General features: G+C 40.4%; 1 protein-coding gene and 1 long non-coding RNA gene across 2 annotated transcripts; one reads left to right on the top strand and one right to left on the bottom strand.

Moving 5' to 3' along the window:
- The first annotated feature begins 3,694 nt into the window (after positions 1–3,694).
- LOC147505941 (uncharacterized) lies at positions 3,695–5,856 on the top strand. Its single transcript, XR_015220715.1, has 3 exons — positions 3,695–3,903; positions 4,018–4,113; positions 5,617–5,856. It is a non-coding gene; the product is annotated as an uncharacterized LOC147505941 (long non-coding RNA).
- Positions 5,857–14,330: 8,474 nt separating this feature from the next.
- Positions 14,331–15,098, bottom strand: LOC147505940 (uncharacterized). The gene has a single exon (XM_086605652.1). The coding sequence runs from the start codon at positions 15,096–15,098 to the stop codon at positions 14,331–14,333; it is 768 nt and encodes a 255-aa protein (XP_086461778.1).
- Between the last annotated feature and the right edge of the window lie 1,198 nt (positions 15,099–16,296).

Here is a 16,296-nt window from a genome sequence, read left to right as displayed (position 1 = left end):
CAGCAAGTGGTATTTGGTTGTACCCACTATAGGCATCCATGAAGGGGAGGAGCTCGTGGCCACAGGTCTGGTCCACAAGTCGGTCGATCATTGGTAATGGGAAGCTGTCTTTGGGTGTTTCTTGGTTGACATTGGTGAAGTCAACGCAAAAGCGGACCGTGCCATTTTTTTTTGGAACTGCCACTATGTTAGCGATCCAATCTGGGTAGTCGACCTTTCGGATGAAACCGACTTGCTTGAGTTTATCGACCTCGTCATTGATTGCTTTTTGAAAACGTAGTGATAGTCTCCTAGGTCGCTGTTGAACTGGTCTGGTACTAGGGTTGATATTCAACTTATGGCATGCAACACTAGGATCTATACCTGGCACATCAATATACGACCAAGCGAAAACATCTTTACTCATAGATAAAAAGTTTACAAGCTGGGCTTTGAGTGTGGGGTCGGGGTTAGCCCCTGCATAGACGAACTTAGGGTCGTCTTCCGTTCCTAGATTCACTCGCTGTCTCTCTTCAGTTGGTGTCGTAGTTTGTGTTGGGAGAGCGTCCTTTAGGGGACTGAGCTCTGTGGATGCTTTGTTGGTCTGATGAGTGATGGGAGTTGCTGCAGGAACCGGAGCGTCTTCTGTGGTTATGACCACAGGGTTTGGGATGATTTCTGTGGTCATAACAACAGAGGCTAGAGTACATTGCAGAAGTTGTTTTGGTTGTATGGGATCGGTGGGGGCGACCTCCGGGTCCGAACAGGGTGGACCGATCGGGGAGGCGACCTGGGGGTCCTGACGAGTGAATCAGTAACTGCCTTGGCAATTTTTGGGGTCTGTACAAATGGATAGACCTTCTTGTTGGAGCCCCCAGCACTCTGAGTTGGTGCGTTACCTCTGACCTCAGCGACCAAGTCTTTGGCCATAGTGTAGCTAGTGGGCTCGTTTCTTATGCTGATGGGAGTCTCAGCGGTCTTGTTCGCTGAGAGGATTTGATTACAATGATATGCTTCAAGCTGGTTGCTTCGAAGCTCCATCATGCCTCTGGGGCCTGGAAAACGGATAACTTGATGTAAAGTAGACGGTATAGCCTGCATTTGATGAATCCACCATCGTCCTAGGATGGCGTTGTAGGACGACTTGATATCCAAGACGCTGAAACGCGTATTGAAGCTGACCTTATCTTCTTGGAATCCTACCGAAATTGGAAGTATGATGTCGCCTATTGGGTCGGCCCCGGAGCCGTTGAATCCGTACAAAGGAGCAATCGGATCGATGAAGACCGACTTGGGTAGGTTCATCTCCTGAATTGTGTGGTATAACAAAATGTCGCACGAACTCCCAGGGTCTATTAGGACGCGCTTAACTGTCCAGTCGCTGATCTTGACATGGACGACAAGCGCGCCGTTATGAGGGAGGCAAACCTTGTTGAGGTCATCCTCTGTGAATGTGATATCCCCTGAATGGCGACCCGAATGTCGCGGGGCGTGTGCTGCTTGTGAAGAAAAATAATAAACTTCTTGAAGAGCACCGACACGCCTTCGTTTATCTCAGGAAGAAGTAATAGAATTATCTGGAAAAGTGATCATATGGATGGTTCTGCCGTTGTCACGATCTGACGAGTGCGGGTGTCGATCATGACGAGAACGGTCTATGGGGCGTCCTCTGCTGCGGGAGCGAGCTTGGATGCTTTGGCGTTCCTGACGGGGTGGAGATCTACTACGCACTCGGCAAGCCATAAGCTTATGGCGCAAGTCACCGTCGGCAATGTTGGTGTATTGTTTGATCTGTCCCGCTTCAATGAGATCCTGGAGATAATGCTTGAGCCCCCAACAAGTATCGGTCTCGTGACATTTTGCTTTGTGGAATGCGTAGTAGGGCTTGTCAGGTCGGTCTGCTGGTTGTCGTACGTCAGGTTGGAAATATGAAGTTCTCTTGATCTTTTCCAGTATGTAACTGGGAGAGCGTGTTAAGATAGCGAACTCTCTGTTGTTATCCAAGCGGTTGCCTGATTTGGGAGCTTGCAACCTGGACAGCTTTTTGGTAGGTGGAGTGTCGTCTGAGATCGCCGCGACTTCTTGGTCGTCTGGTAGACCGTGGTGTCGCAAACCTTCTTGTTGCTTAATATATTTGTCGACCTGCCGTCTGACTCGGGCAGAGTTTACGGATGCGACCTCATCATGACACTGGAGAGGTGCGTATTTACGCACCCGACAGGCGTTGGAGAATGCCAGTGTGGCAAAAGACTCTTTGAGGCCACTCTCCCTGCATAACAGTTCGGCTTTGAACCGACCTAGGAATTGGCAGATAGTCTCATCCTCTCCAAATGATAACTGGAAGAGTGAATCCAGATTTGCTTTTTTATGTCTATTGTGCACGTACTGACTGGCAAACAGATCAGTGAGCTGCTCGAAGGTCTTGATCGAGTCTGACTCGAGTGCAAAGAACCAATCGAGTGGGCCATCTTTGAGACTGGCGGGAAAAAGACGACAGTGAAGATGGTCAAACTCCAGGGAGCTATAAAGGGCCAGGCTTTGAATGTAGCAGGCTACATGTTGGTCGGGGCATGTGCTACCATCGTACATTGGGAAACGTGGCTAAACAAAATCTTGAGGAGAGGGTTTACTGAGTACCTCTGTGGTGAACGGGGAAGCGCGGTATGTCTTGAGCATTTTCTGAACGATCTGGGTTGCGTCTTTGTGTACTGCGCTCTGGTCAATCCGTTGCGACAGCTCGTTAATCTGTTGATTAACTTTATTGATGCCGTTCTCAGCGACATTACCAGCTGGCTGTTGTTGAGCGTCAACTTGTGCACGAAGAGCAGCATTTTCTTGCCTGAACTTGAGCAAGGAAATGCTCTCGTTGGTTAAACCTAGCTGGTTTGCGAGGCCTTGAACTTGAGCTTCGAGGCTTGCCATGCTTCGTGGGCTTGAGATATTTGGTTTTTGGTTTTTGGTTATTTTGGTTTGTGTGAAGATGGTGTCTCAAGTAATCGAGACCACAGACGGCGCCAATGTAAAGGCGTGATTCAGCTTTCCTTTACATACACAGTGAATGGGAACTGGAATGGATTATTATAGGGACCAAGTTCGGCTTAGGAGTGAACTGCCTACATATCTTGCTCTCGACTCTGAGGGGAGAGAAGAATCAGGTCTGGCGTAGTTCATAGGAGGGGTATTTATAGATGTTGAGAGTGAATCCTCGCCTACCACGTGTAAAGTGTACCACAAACGTGGGGTCTAGATTAAAGAGGCGTGCGAGAACTGTCTTTATAGGTCTACTATGATGATGGGGATTAGTAGTCTGGGCAAGTAGCTTGCGACAGTGGTCAGTAGCTGGTGGCAGTGATTTGTGCATGTGCATCTTCGTTCATGATTGCTTCTAGAAGGTAAGCTGAGTCACGTTATAGCTTGATTCGTGTGTTGGTGCGAACTGTGCTGGAGTGTTCTCTTAGCTTGTAGACGCGATCTGATTCCACAGGTCGGTGTGGTATTTCCATCATGCTGAGTACGCGCCTGATATTCTTGAAGAAGGATATCACTCCCTTACAGTAAGCATGTAATTTATTGGATATTGTAGATCAACCACAAGAAAGTGTTCAGTTTCCTAACAAAAGATTAAAGTTTTTTGCTCTGCTTGGCTCGTTCACGACATTATTTTTCTTACTTCTCCTTTACATGTACATTGATCATGTTTCAAAATCACTGAGATCATCAGAAAATATTGTATAAGAAGTTTCTCTGTACAAGCAGCTAGCACATCGGGTTGATGCAGTGTTATCAGTCCATCCATATGCTAAGCCGCTGGCTCTGCTACTTACCACTCTACTGCTTATACGTCTTGACGGGTTGGCCCTATATAGTGTGACAGATGATAGCTTGGCATGTTGCCTTTGGTTATCTTGGGCGTAGCTGATTCAGGTAACCATGCAATCTCTGTAGGAATTGGACAATTGGTCCTAGACTAGTTTCAGTTTGTGGATGTTTTGGTGGGATGCTAGTTTATATTTCGAATGGTGCTTTGGCAAGTTCCAGATGCAATTTTTGAGAAGTTTGATTCTTTGAGGAAAGGAAGAAGTGAAGTTGTTGAAAAAAACCATACCCTGATTCTTGGGTGGAAGAGATAAGCTGGTATGTTTATGACTCCACTTCCTTTTTAGAAAACATCTGTTCTGTTGTTCTATATAATGCATATGCAGCATAAACATATATTATCACTTTATCATGATCTCAATTCGATCTCTCAGAAAATGCCGATGTGTTTTGTATTTCAACTTGCTTTTAGTTAAGGATGGATAGAAATATGTTAAGACTGAAACTCTTGTGTTTTTTGCATCACTGGTCTAGATGTGAACTTTTTGATCATTTTTCTTACGTGGTAAGAAAGAATATATTAATGATTGTAGGAGAAATAAAAAAGAAAAATACAAGGCCTCTGGTTACTCATCCAACTGTGGAGGCATGAAGGGTAGGGTTACCTAGGGACAAGAAAGTTCGATCTCTTGAATCTAAAATGATTAATATGGGGGTCCTCCACCCTATAGAGTAGTGGAAGCCAGCTTTTTTATCAATTAGAATAGATATGCTCCTAGGAATACAAGGTGTCCTACATTGAGGGTTCCCCTTCTCAATTGGTCATGTATGCATGATTGCATGGGAGGGCTCAGCAATAAAAAAGACTAAATAAAATTAGATTAGAGTAATTTGGAAAAGGTTGTCTTTGGAATTATTCGGTGTAGCTTGGTCTACATGCAGTGCTACACCAAAGAAAGTAGATTGTGCAGAGCGTCGTTTTTCAGGTCTTTCTACCAAATGAGAGCATAAGATTTGATACTAACAAGGGTCGCTGGTAGCTAGGTAACATGGTGGAACCAGTTTCAGTATAGAAATTGCTATTATAGTACAGCTAGCCGAGTTCATTTATTTGTTAAACACTTGAACCACTTAGTATCAGTTTAACCTAACTTGCTAAAACACACTATTGAGTATCAAGATCCTTCTGGTAGAAGTAGAGTTTTAAGGAAAAACATCTTATTTTGGTGCTCTGGTTAAAATTGTCATCTGTACGTACAAGGATCAGCTCATTCAACCTAATGGCGAACTTCCAAATAATATCACATGTCCGACTAGCCGCTTAACCAGGTTGTTTGCAATTAGAGTATTACAGCTACCCATTTTGTTAAAGAGTATTCTCATGTAATCAGTAAACTATCATTATGTTCCTCTAAATGATATCCCACATGCAACTGACTTGCTAATGCTGGAGGGATCTTTCACACTTTCCGATGTTATCCAAAATGACTATACTATTATGTTCACATTTCTTTTGTATCAATACTGAACTTACTAAAGGAAAGGAAGTGGTAGTAATAACATCCCTAAACAACAAGTAAGAACTCCAAAATTAAGCATTATTACTATGAGAAAACTAAACACTGCGTATAAGCATGATTACTATGTTATTTTGGATTCTTTGGTTTCTATGAATGTTCTATGGAAAAGGAAAATCTACTGCTATTCTTTGTTGATAGAAGAACCTAGCAAGGCATGTTCAATACTCTTGCATACTAATTGGCAATTTTTTTTTTTTCATGACTCTATGGTCTGTCATTCCAGTAATGTCATTGTGTTTAGGGATCACTGTTGAATGAGCTCGCCATAGCTAACAAGAGTTTAGGCAGAGGCACCGTTCTGGCGATGGCTGAGCAAGGCAAAGAAGAATGGAACTTGACATAGCCAACTCCAAAGGAACACGTGTCATATATAGAATGTAGTAAAAGTAAATTCCTCTGATTCTGTCTGAACCGAAGGCGGGATTTTGGCTTCTGTTACTATGCTGATTGGTAAACTAATAAATATTTGAATACCTTGAAATCTTGCGTACTTTGTCTTAGTCCATTTTCAAGTTGCAGTCGAGGGATTCTAGTTGGTTAGGCTTAGGACATCTAAACTGGTGCGCTTTTAGCATTAATCTGTCATCCACTCTATTCTTTACTTCATTCATTATTTTCATAGGAAGGACTAAAAGAGCTAAAAATAATATCATCAGCCAAAAATGTTATGTCCATTCTTGATATTTTCAAATAATTTAGCATCCAATTTTCTGGAACTAGCTAACTGATGTGCTGACTTAAGTGGATTAGCTTTGAACTTCTTTTGCAACTAGTCTTCATGTTATGCGGTGAATTTTATGTTGGTATACGGTTACCCACATTTACCAAATTCATATTGGTTTTGGTTTTGGTTTTGGTTTCCTATTCTAAATAGGATTCTAATTTGATACCCACCTCTATAAATACAAGACCAGTTGGTGGGATTTGTAAAGCTAAAATTTGTGAGAGAGAGTTTGTGAATTCTTCGGGATTCGTTTGTGAGTGATTGTACTCTATTTGTTTATCTCTTGATTAGTAAAATTCTTCTCTTTTGCTTGGTGGATTAGGCTAACGCCAAACCACATAAATCTCGTCTCCACTTCTATTGGTTATTCGCTTTGCATTGGTAAGTGTTTTAATTGATTTGTTTTTTGTCGATTTCTATCACTACATTCAATCTTCTTTGTCCAATTGTCACGCTTCCGCATTCATTTACGTAACAAATTGGTATCAGAGCCAAGGTTCTACCTAGGGCTTCTTTTGTTGGTTTGTTGATTGTTTTGTGGTATATGAAAGTTTGAGAAAGTATGGCGACGGATCCTCCATCGGGTACTACTTCTACGACGTCTAAGGAGAAATCACCTCCTACGACTTTGAATATTAACCATGCAAGGATTGATGTGGAGAAATTCGATGGATCTAACAATTTTAGTATGTGGCGTTGTGAAGTTATAGATGCACTATGCCAACAAGACTTGGATGATGTGTTAGACGAAAAACCATCGGATATAGAGGAGAGTGTTTGGGTTAAGAAAAATAGGCGAGCTTGTGGTATCATAAGATCGTGTTTGGCTAGGGATGTGAAGTACCTTGTTCTCAATGAGACTTCGGCCAAGGAAATCTGGAGAATCCTTGAAGAGAAGTACTTAGATAAGACAATAGAAGGTCGTGTCTTTATGAAATCAAAGTTGTATGATATGAGAAAGAAAGAAGGTATTTCATTGTCCCAAAGCATATGAACGAGTTTAACAAGTTACTTACCGACTTGTTGAACATTGAAGAAGAAACGAAGGATGAAGACAAAGCTTTCCATTTGTTGAGATCTCTTCCCGAGGAGGAGTATGGGCATATAAAACCACCATTATGTTAGGAAGAAAGCTTTGAACTATTCGAGGTGCGGTCTGCATTGACAAGTTGGGATATGATGAACAACAATGAAAAGGAGTCAAGAGAGTCGACGAAAGTTAATCGCTTTTTGTGGTAAAGGGAGGTCTAATGACCGCCCAAAACTCGGTGGTGGAAGAAGTAAATCTCGTTCCAAGTCGAGAGGGCGAAATCTAGCCCGTGATGAGTGTGTTTTTTGTCATGAGGTTGGACATTGGAAGAAGGACTGCAAGAAGTTGAAAACAAACGAAAAGATACCGAAGCGGAAGCTTGATCCTAATGTCAACATTGCTTTCAAGGAGGTAATGATTTACGATAGTTCAAATTTCTTTTCCCCGTTACATCGAGTATTTGTTTCATTGATTCCAATCATTGGATTTTGGATACGGGTGCTACCTATCATGTTTGTCCCATAAGGGAGTGGTTTACAAGTTTCAAGGAGCTTGAAAGTGGTGATGTGTTGATAGAGAATGATCAACCCTGTCGCATTATGGGGATGGGTAATATTTGTCTCAGGATGTATGATGAAACGGTTAAGGAAATCAAGGATGTTCGCTATGTTCCCGCTTTGAAGAAGAATCTTATCTCTGTTGGTACTTTAGAAGCTAAGGGCTACAAGGTAGTCATTGACAGTGGTGTTCTAAAGATAGTTTCTGGAGCAATGGTTATCATGAAAGGCATACGTCAGAATAACTTGTACTATTTGAAGGGTGGTACAATTAGTGGAGAAGTAGGAAATTCTTGAGCATTCGAGAGGCGGTTGCTAAAGAGGCCACCAGATTATGGCATATCGTCTTGCACATGCGGTGAGAAGTCCATGCAAAGCGTTAATAAAGCAAGGATTGTTGAAAGGTGCTAAGACACGTAAGTTGGATTTTTGTGAGCATTGTGTTTCGGGCAAGCGGACAAAGGGTAAAGTTTGGCACCGCTTATCCACCGTCTGCGTGGAACCCTTGATTATGTTCATTCGGATGTTTGGGGTCCTTCTAGAAATGCATCTCTTGGAGGGAACAAACATTATTATGTGACCTTTGTTGATGATTACTCTAAGCGTTTGTGGGTATATACCATGAGAAACAAGGATGAAGTCCTAGATATCTTTGTGAAGTGGAAGAAGTTGATTGAAACTTCGGTGGCGAAAGATCAAAAGACTCAACCGATAATGGTGGTGAATATCACGAGTGATCCATTCTTGCAAGTATGTCGAATGAGGGAATAGAGAGGCACTTCACGATTGAAAGGTATGCCGCAAATGAGAATGGGGTAGCCGAAATATGTATGAACCGTACTCTAATGGAGAAAGTCGCGGTGTATGTTGTCCAATCTTTGGATCGACCAAAAGCGTTTTGTTTGAGTCGTGAGTTATGCATGATACCTTGTTAACAGGTTGCCTTCGCTGCAATTGGAGGTAAAACTCCTATGGAGGTTTGGTGCAGTAAACCCTTTCGGGATTATGATTCCCTTCGTGTGTTTGGGTGTCCTGCTTACTTTCATGTCAAAGATGGTAAGTTGGATCCTAGAGCAAAGAAAGCTATCTTTGTGGGTCTGAAAAGTGGAGTTAAAGGTTATAAGCTATGGGATCCGAAAGATAAGAAATTCATTTTGAGCAGAGATGTGACATTTGATGAGGCTTCTATGTTGAAGTCTGCTGACTCTCAGCAGGTGGAGAGTATGGCCAAAGAGGTATTGCAGCAGGTGGAGATTGATGCGTCTTCACCTAGTCCAGATAGTTCTGTATCTAGTAGATTGGCAACCATGGATAGTCAGTCAGTTGATGTTCCAGTTGAAGACACATAAATAGTGATTACAGGTGATGGAACAAATGATGATGCAGAGGATATGGCTCCATTAGAGGAGCATATGAATGTTGGTCCTTTGGCTCCGATTCATGAGCCTATTGCAACTGGTAAATCTAAGAGAAATGTTCCCCCATTGTATTGGCTAAACGATTACGTTACCTATGCACTTCCCCGTTATTGAAAGTCTTGATGAAGATGCTCCTTCCTCATATTATGGAGCAATCCGATTGCTCCAAGTCGAAAGGTGGAAGACGACTATGGATGAGGAGATGGAATCTCTTCATAAGAATGATACCTGGGTGCTTGTAAAGTTACCTAAGGGTAAGAAGGCGATTGGCGGGAAATGGGTGTTTGCATTGAAAAAAGGATCTCTAAGTAATGAGTTACGTTACAAGGCAAGATGGGTAGCTAAAGGCTACGCTCAGAGGGAGGGGATTGATTATAATGAGGTGTTTTCTCCGGTTGTAAAGCACTCCTCCATACGCATCCTTTTGGCCTTGGTAGCTCAGTATGATTTGGAGCTAGCCCATCTCGATGTAAAAACTGCTTTTTTACATGGTGATTTAGAAGAGGAGATCTATATGACTCAGCCAAGTGGGTTTAAAGTTGCAAGCAAAGAGGATTTGGTGTGTAAACTGAAAAAATTGCTATATGGTTTGAAACAGTCTCCCAGGCAGTGGTACAAGCGGTTTGATCGGTTTATGCTAGGGCTCAAGTACACAAGAAGTCACTATGATCATTGTGTCTATTTTCACAAACTACATGATGGTTCTTTCATCTACTTGCTCTTGTATGTTGATTATATGCTTATAGCCTCAAGAAGCAAGACTGAGATTGATAAGCTTAAACAGCTTTTGTCCTCAGAATTTGAGATGAAGGACTTGGGTGAAGCTAAGAAGATTCTTGGCATGGAGATTCAGAGAGATAGAGCAAAAGGCATAGTTTGTTTGTCTCAAAAGACATATTTGAAGAAGGTACTACAGAAATTTGGTATTGATGGGTACTAACATTTTATTGCTTCTTGTGTTCTAAAATTAGCTTCACGCAGGTCCAGACATGATAGAATCAGTTATAAAGATTTTTTTTTTTTTTTTTTTTTTTTTTTTTTTCGGTAGTAAACTTTTAGTAATACTTAAACTTTGACCAGTAGTCTACATTGTCATGCAGCCAACGAGGTGGAGGGCTAATCCCAGTATACTTGTTGGCCCATTTAGCTACCTGATTCGCATCTTTATTACAATTCCTAGCTATCCAAAAGAAATGAACCACTAAGGAGTCATTAACTGCATGATCAGGGGAGGATCCAGCATTTCAACTCTCTCCGGGCTAAACACCTGATAGCAAGAGTCTTAAACAAAAAAAAAATAATAGACACATTTCAAATAAACAATTGAAACACCAGAATTCACAAGTAGCCAAATATATACTAATTCATCAAAATATCTAATCAAGTTCGACTACAAATCTATTTAAAAAGTAAAACTACTTAAACGGTATTTTACGGGTCTTGCGGGCAACAAAATCATTTCTTTCCACAATTTCGATTCTAACAAGTACCAAAATTCAAATCCAAAAAAGAAAAACAGTACATCTCGACACGACGACACATTAACACATAACATACAAAATTTCATAACCAACGAACCATATCAACATTTCAATTTTCAAACAACAATTTTCACATATCTAAAGCATACATTCCACCAAATCAAGCAATGGAATTTAAGGACCCGACTTGTTTGCATCTTATCGATAACTGTCATTCAAGTGAAATAAACTTAGGAGTCACTGAAATGCTATTGTAATTGAATGTGGTGTAGTTCAATCCATGGCCAAAAGCAAAGATGGCATTTCCGTTGTAGAACTAACTTATATATTCGTCCAAGATAGCCCTTTGCAGTATCTGGTCCGAGTTGCATTGAAGTTAGGGGGAGCTTGGTTACGTATTCTTATAATCTTGTGGAAACCATGTGAGTGGAAGTCGGCCAGCTAAAAGAACGATGAGAGAATACATAGTAAATATGATCTATCAGTATTGTCATACCCTAACTAGCTAGTTATGAAATGGTCTAGATACAACAAAGTTTTATTTTCTCACCTGGGTTATATTTAAGTAGTATAGGATTTTTTTTTCCAGCAGAAGGACCCTGGGATGAAGCCTGGTCCAGCCCTCTCCTAGGTCAGCCCCTGTGCATGATAATCCGTCATTGTTGCTTGAATCTGATTGTAATTGTCTTCAGAACTCCATAGAAAACTGTTATCTTTTGCTGCGAGAGCTTTCATTAATCTTTGATTATCACCGAGTACCACCAGATTTGAAATCTGTAGTCTCGAGCAAGAAGTATGGCCAGTGCAACACCTTTACATTCTGCTTGCATAGCACTTTCACACCTGAACTTACTATAAACAGCAAGTGTGCTTCCATCTTGTCGTTTGCATGCAGCTGCTGCTACTCCTCTGCCTGTTTCTGTCTCATGGGCTCCATCACAAGAGACCTTGTGTCAGTGCTCGTACTTCACTCTCTTCTCAGTACTGAATTCTATTTCTTTAGAATTACTCTCTGCATTTGTATGAGTTGCAACTGTTTTGTAAGCTTCAGTGACTCTTGCTGCATGAGAGTGTGTGTGACCATAGATTTCTTAAAAGCTAGATTCTTTTTTTTTCAAACCGAATCATATTTCGGGTTTTCCAAATCTGCTCTAAAAGACATAGTGCATAGGTTTTTGCATACTGACCTTCCAAGTCCTCTTTCTTCAATCCCCATTCTAGCAAGGAATCTAGTGCCACTCTAACATCTTTCTTCTCGTTCTGCATCATTTTTTGTCCGAGAATAGAACACATTCAAAGTGCTCTGGCCCATTCACATCCTATAAAAAGGTGGTAGTCTGTTTCAATTTCTTTTTGACAAAAAGAGCAGCTGGCATCTCCTTTGAATTTTCTTCTTAATAAAACATCTCCAATAGTCAATCCTCCCATATATAGCTTCCATAGAAATAACTGAGTACCTGCATCTATATTTAGATTCCATATTCTTCTTATAATTCTGCAGTTACTTTTTGAGTACTCTCCCTTCTCAGTTTCTCTTATAAGCATCTTGTAGGCTGATTTTACTGTAAGGATTCCTTTGCTATCTCTCCACCAGATGAGCTTATCTTGAGAGATGGGATTTACTTCCTTGAGATTGATGCATTCCACGATTGGCTTGGGAAACAATTCTCCCAACCTTTCCTGATTCCAATCTGTTGAATCCTTTTCTAACAGATGACTTACATGTGTTATCTTCCACTGCCGAGAATGAGAAGTCATCAATGACATGATCTAACAGCCGAATTGGTTTATTGTTAAGGAGCAACCAAGGTTCAGTAAAAGTGTGGATACTATTACCATCTCCTAGTTTCCACATGTATCCTTCCTTCACTGAGTCCATACTTTTCACAACTCCTTTCCAGAAATAGGATGTAGGTTTCTTTTTTCTAGTTGTCTTGTGAAATCATCTCCCATTGATATAAACTTCTGAATGTCTTAGCCCAAATAGAATCAGGATCATTTATCATTTTCCAGTTGTGCTTTGCAAGCATTGCCATGTTCATGTCTCTTGCTCTTCTGAATCCTAAGCCTCTATTCATCTTTGCTCGCATAGTTTTTCCGGCTTAGTTTGTTAATGCCTTGATTGAATTTGCATTGCCATTCCACCAGAAATCCCTATTTATCTGATCCAACTTATCACATATACTAATAGGTAAATGATACACACCCATAGCATATATTGGAACGGCTTGACCCACTGCTTCAACCAGAGTTGTTCGACTTGCTTGTGAGAGAACCTTGGCCTTCCATCCTGCAACTTTTTTCTGTAAGCTATCCACCAGATATTCAAAATCTTCCCCTTTTTTCTTACCCGGTAAAATTGGCACACCCAAATACTTTTCTTTTTCCATGAATCTTCTCACTTTCCATTTCCTAAGAAGAATCTTTTGATGTCGCTGATGTACATTCCAATTGAAGAAAGCACTAGACTTCATCCAATTAACTTCTTGACCTGTGGCGCTGCAGTACTGACCAAGTATTTCCTTCATGTTACTAGCTTGATCCAAACTTGCCTTGCTGAAGACTATCAAATCATCAGCATATATATAACAGATGATTGATTGGAGGAGAGTTTTGTCTCATCTTGATTCCACTCAGCTTCTTTTCTTCTTCTGCCTTTCCCAACAGTCTTGACAATGCTTCTGTAACAAGAATGAATAAATATGGAGACAAGGGGTCTCCTTGCCTTAGGCCTCTTTGAGGAAGAATGTGACTCAAGGGTGAACCATTTAAAAGAACTCTATATGCTACTATCTCTAGACATTTTCTAATCATAGCTATCCATTTGTTACTGAAACCAAGCTTTTCAAAAACTTGATATAAGAACTGCCACTCCACCCTATCAAAAGCCTTTTTCATATCCAATTTGAGAGCTAGCCATCCTTGTTTCTTCTTTTCCATTCTACTCATGTGATGGAAAATTTCGCTTGCCAATCCTAGGTTGTCACCAATGAATCTTCCTTTGACAAAAACACCTTGAAAAGGGGATATTATTTTGTGTAAGTGGGATTTTAATCTATTGGTAAGGAGTTTTGAAATGATTTTGTAGGTGAAGTTGCATAGGCTTATGGGCCGGAATTTTGAAATGTGGTTTGGGGAAGGGATTTTGGGAATCAAAGTTATAAATGTTTCATTCAAATTAGGTGGCAGCATGTTATAAAGGAAGAAATTCTTAACAGTTTTGGTGATGAGAGGCCCTACTATATCCCAGCAACTCTGGTAAAACACCCCCTGAAAGCCATCAGGTCCTGGTGCTTTAAGGGGGTGTAACTTCTTGACAACATTCCATATTTCTGTATCAGTAGGTATCTTTCCCAAAATGTCATTCTCTCTACTTGATATAACAGGTTTGAAAAGGTTAAGAATAGAAGAATCAGTTTTTGGGCTATTTGTGCTAAAAAGATCAGTGAAAAAAGAATTAACCACTCTACTTACCTCCTCTCTACCCTTTTTCCAAATCCCTTGTTCATTCTTGAGTTTATCTATCTTATTTTTCCTTCTCCTATATACAATGGAGATATAAAAATACTTTGTATTCCTCGCATAGTCCTTTACCCATTTTTGACTTGACTTCTGCCTCCACATGCTAGCCTCTCACTCAAGTAACTCTACTAACTTGGATTTCAAGCTTTGAATCTTATGATACTTCCTTTCATTCATGTCCCCAGTCATCAACTTCTCAAGCTGTTTTTTAACATTTCTAATCTCAAAAACCACATTCCCAAACTCTCTCGTTCCATACCATTAGTTTCTCCCTTGTGGCGTCTTGTTTTTGTGCTACCAGTGACATACTCTCATTTTCTTCCACTGAGTTCCAGGCATGCTCAATAACGTTTTTACAGTTGTCATCTCTCAACCACATTTCATAAAATCTGAAAGGCTTCTTTGTGATTGGCTCAACTTTATGTAAACTTATGAAGAGGGTAAGATGATCTGATGAAACATTTGTGACTGTTGTGACTTTAGCCTCTGGAAAAAATTCCATCCATGAAGTAGTAGCTAATGCACTATCTAACCTCTCCATTATGTGACTTCCATATGCTCTATTATTGCACCATGTAAATTTCGAACCTCTGTATCCTAAATCAACCAATCCAATGTCATTTACAAAGTCATTAAAGTCTACCATGCTTCTGCTTCTAATATTATTCCCTCCTTTTTCATCTAAACTTGTTATTGCATTAAAATCCCCAAAAAGAATCCAGGGGTCGTCTATATGATAAGCTAAACTTGTTAACTCATCCCATACTTTCTTCCGATGATGAGAAATTGGTTCTCCATAGACAAATGTAAATACCCAAGATGATGATACAGAGCCAAGATTTGTAACTTTGCCTGTGACATAGTTCTTTGTTGCTGCCTGTATCTCTATATTACAATCTTCCTTCCATAGAACTGTGAGACCACCTTTTCTTCCATCAGTTGGTACTACATGACTACCTTGATATTGTAACTGCTTCCTTACTGTTTCCATTCTTTTTCATGTCGCTTTAGTCTCAGACAAACAAATGACATCCGGATCGTGAGCACCGATGAGGTCCTTTATGATATGAATTGAAGAGGAGGTGCCCATCCCCCGATAGTTTATGGCTATCATGCCTAAAAGTCACCACCCAGTGAGCAAAATATGCTCTTCCAAAAAAGTGACACTTGATCCTGAGCTGAATCAGCTCTGATAAAAAATGGAATCAGCTGAACACAGAAGCTACTATTACACCATCCTCATCCTGAGTTTCAAAGAAAACCCCTGAATAGAAAGATCTTCACATACTGCCAGATTATCCCTTATATCTTCAATCAAATCTCAATCTAACCCACCACAAAACACTTGTCCAGAAGTTAGGAAGATAACCAAGACCATTAATCCCACAGGCGGCAAGACTAAAGCGCTTCTTTTCGGTGAGAGAGCAATCAAATAATCAATCTTGTTTTGGTAATCAATGAGTGATTTGTAACTGTGTAGATGAAGATATATACCTATGATAGGTGGAATGGTGTTGGGATTTTTAGCTATTATCCACGAACAACTTCCCCAAAAAGTGTCTTCTCTCCCAACAACAACACAATCATCTTACTGAAACAAATCCGAATTGAAATTAAGGTGATGATCTTCCGAAATAAACCCAAAAAGAAGCTTAACTCGGGATTAGGTAGATTTTAGTTCTTCCTCTTGAGAGCGAGGGAGTTTATGAGTAGACCCAGAGATTGGATCTCCTTCACCACTTCTCTAATGATGAGCTAGTAGCGAAACTCTGGCAGAATCAGTCAGAATTTCAGAACTCGGGTGAACTCAATTGGAACTCGGTGAACTCAGTTGGAACCCGTCTATTATATGTACTGTCCGGATGCAATTATGCATGTTTTAATCTTTACTATATAGAAAAATGTGGGGGTTGAGGAGTAGTATTTTGGTGTACGTCCCAAAGGCAGTTTTGTCATTTTGCATTTGTGTGTGTGTGTGTGTGTGTGTGTGTGTGTTTTTTTTTTGTAGGGGTAGAATTGTACTTTCACTTTTTGTTAAATTATTTTTTTTTAAAATGGGCCCTACATGTTTGCAAAAAATGGATGGTATAAAAGTAATTATGTGATTTTCAAAGTTTTAAAAGAATAAAACTGGTGGCATAACGGTAAATATTTGAATTTTAAATTCTTAAAAATAAAAATGGTGGGAC

Source organism: Coptis chinensis, chromosome 4 (assembly GCF_015680905.1).
Source record: "Coptis chinensis isolate HL-2020 chromosome 4, ASM1568090v1, whole genome shotgun sequence".
Classification (NCBI taxonomy): domain Eukaryota; kingdom Viridiplantae; phylum Streptophyta; class Magnoliopsida; order Ranunculales; family Ranunculaceae; genus Coptis; species Coptis chinensis.
This window is presented reverse-complemented; position numbering and strand designations above follow the sequence as displayed.

What these genes read in the sequence shown, in the direction of transcription:
- LOC147505940 (XM_086605652.1), bottom strand. Translation starts at nt 15,098, where the DNA reads ATGGAAACAGTAAGGAAGCAGTTACAATATCAAGGTAGTCATGTAGTA.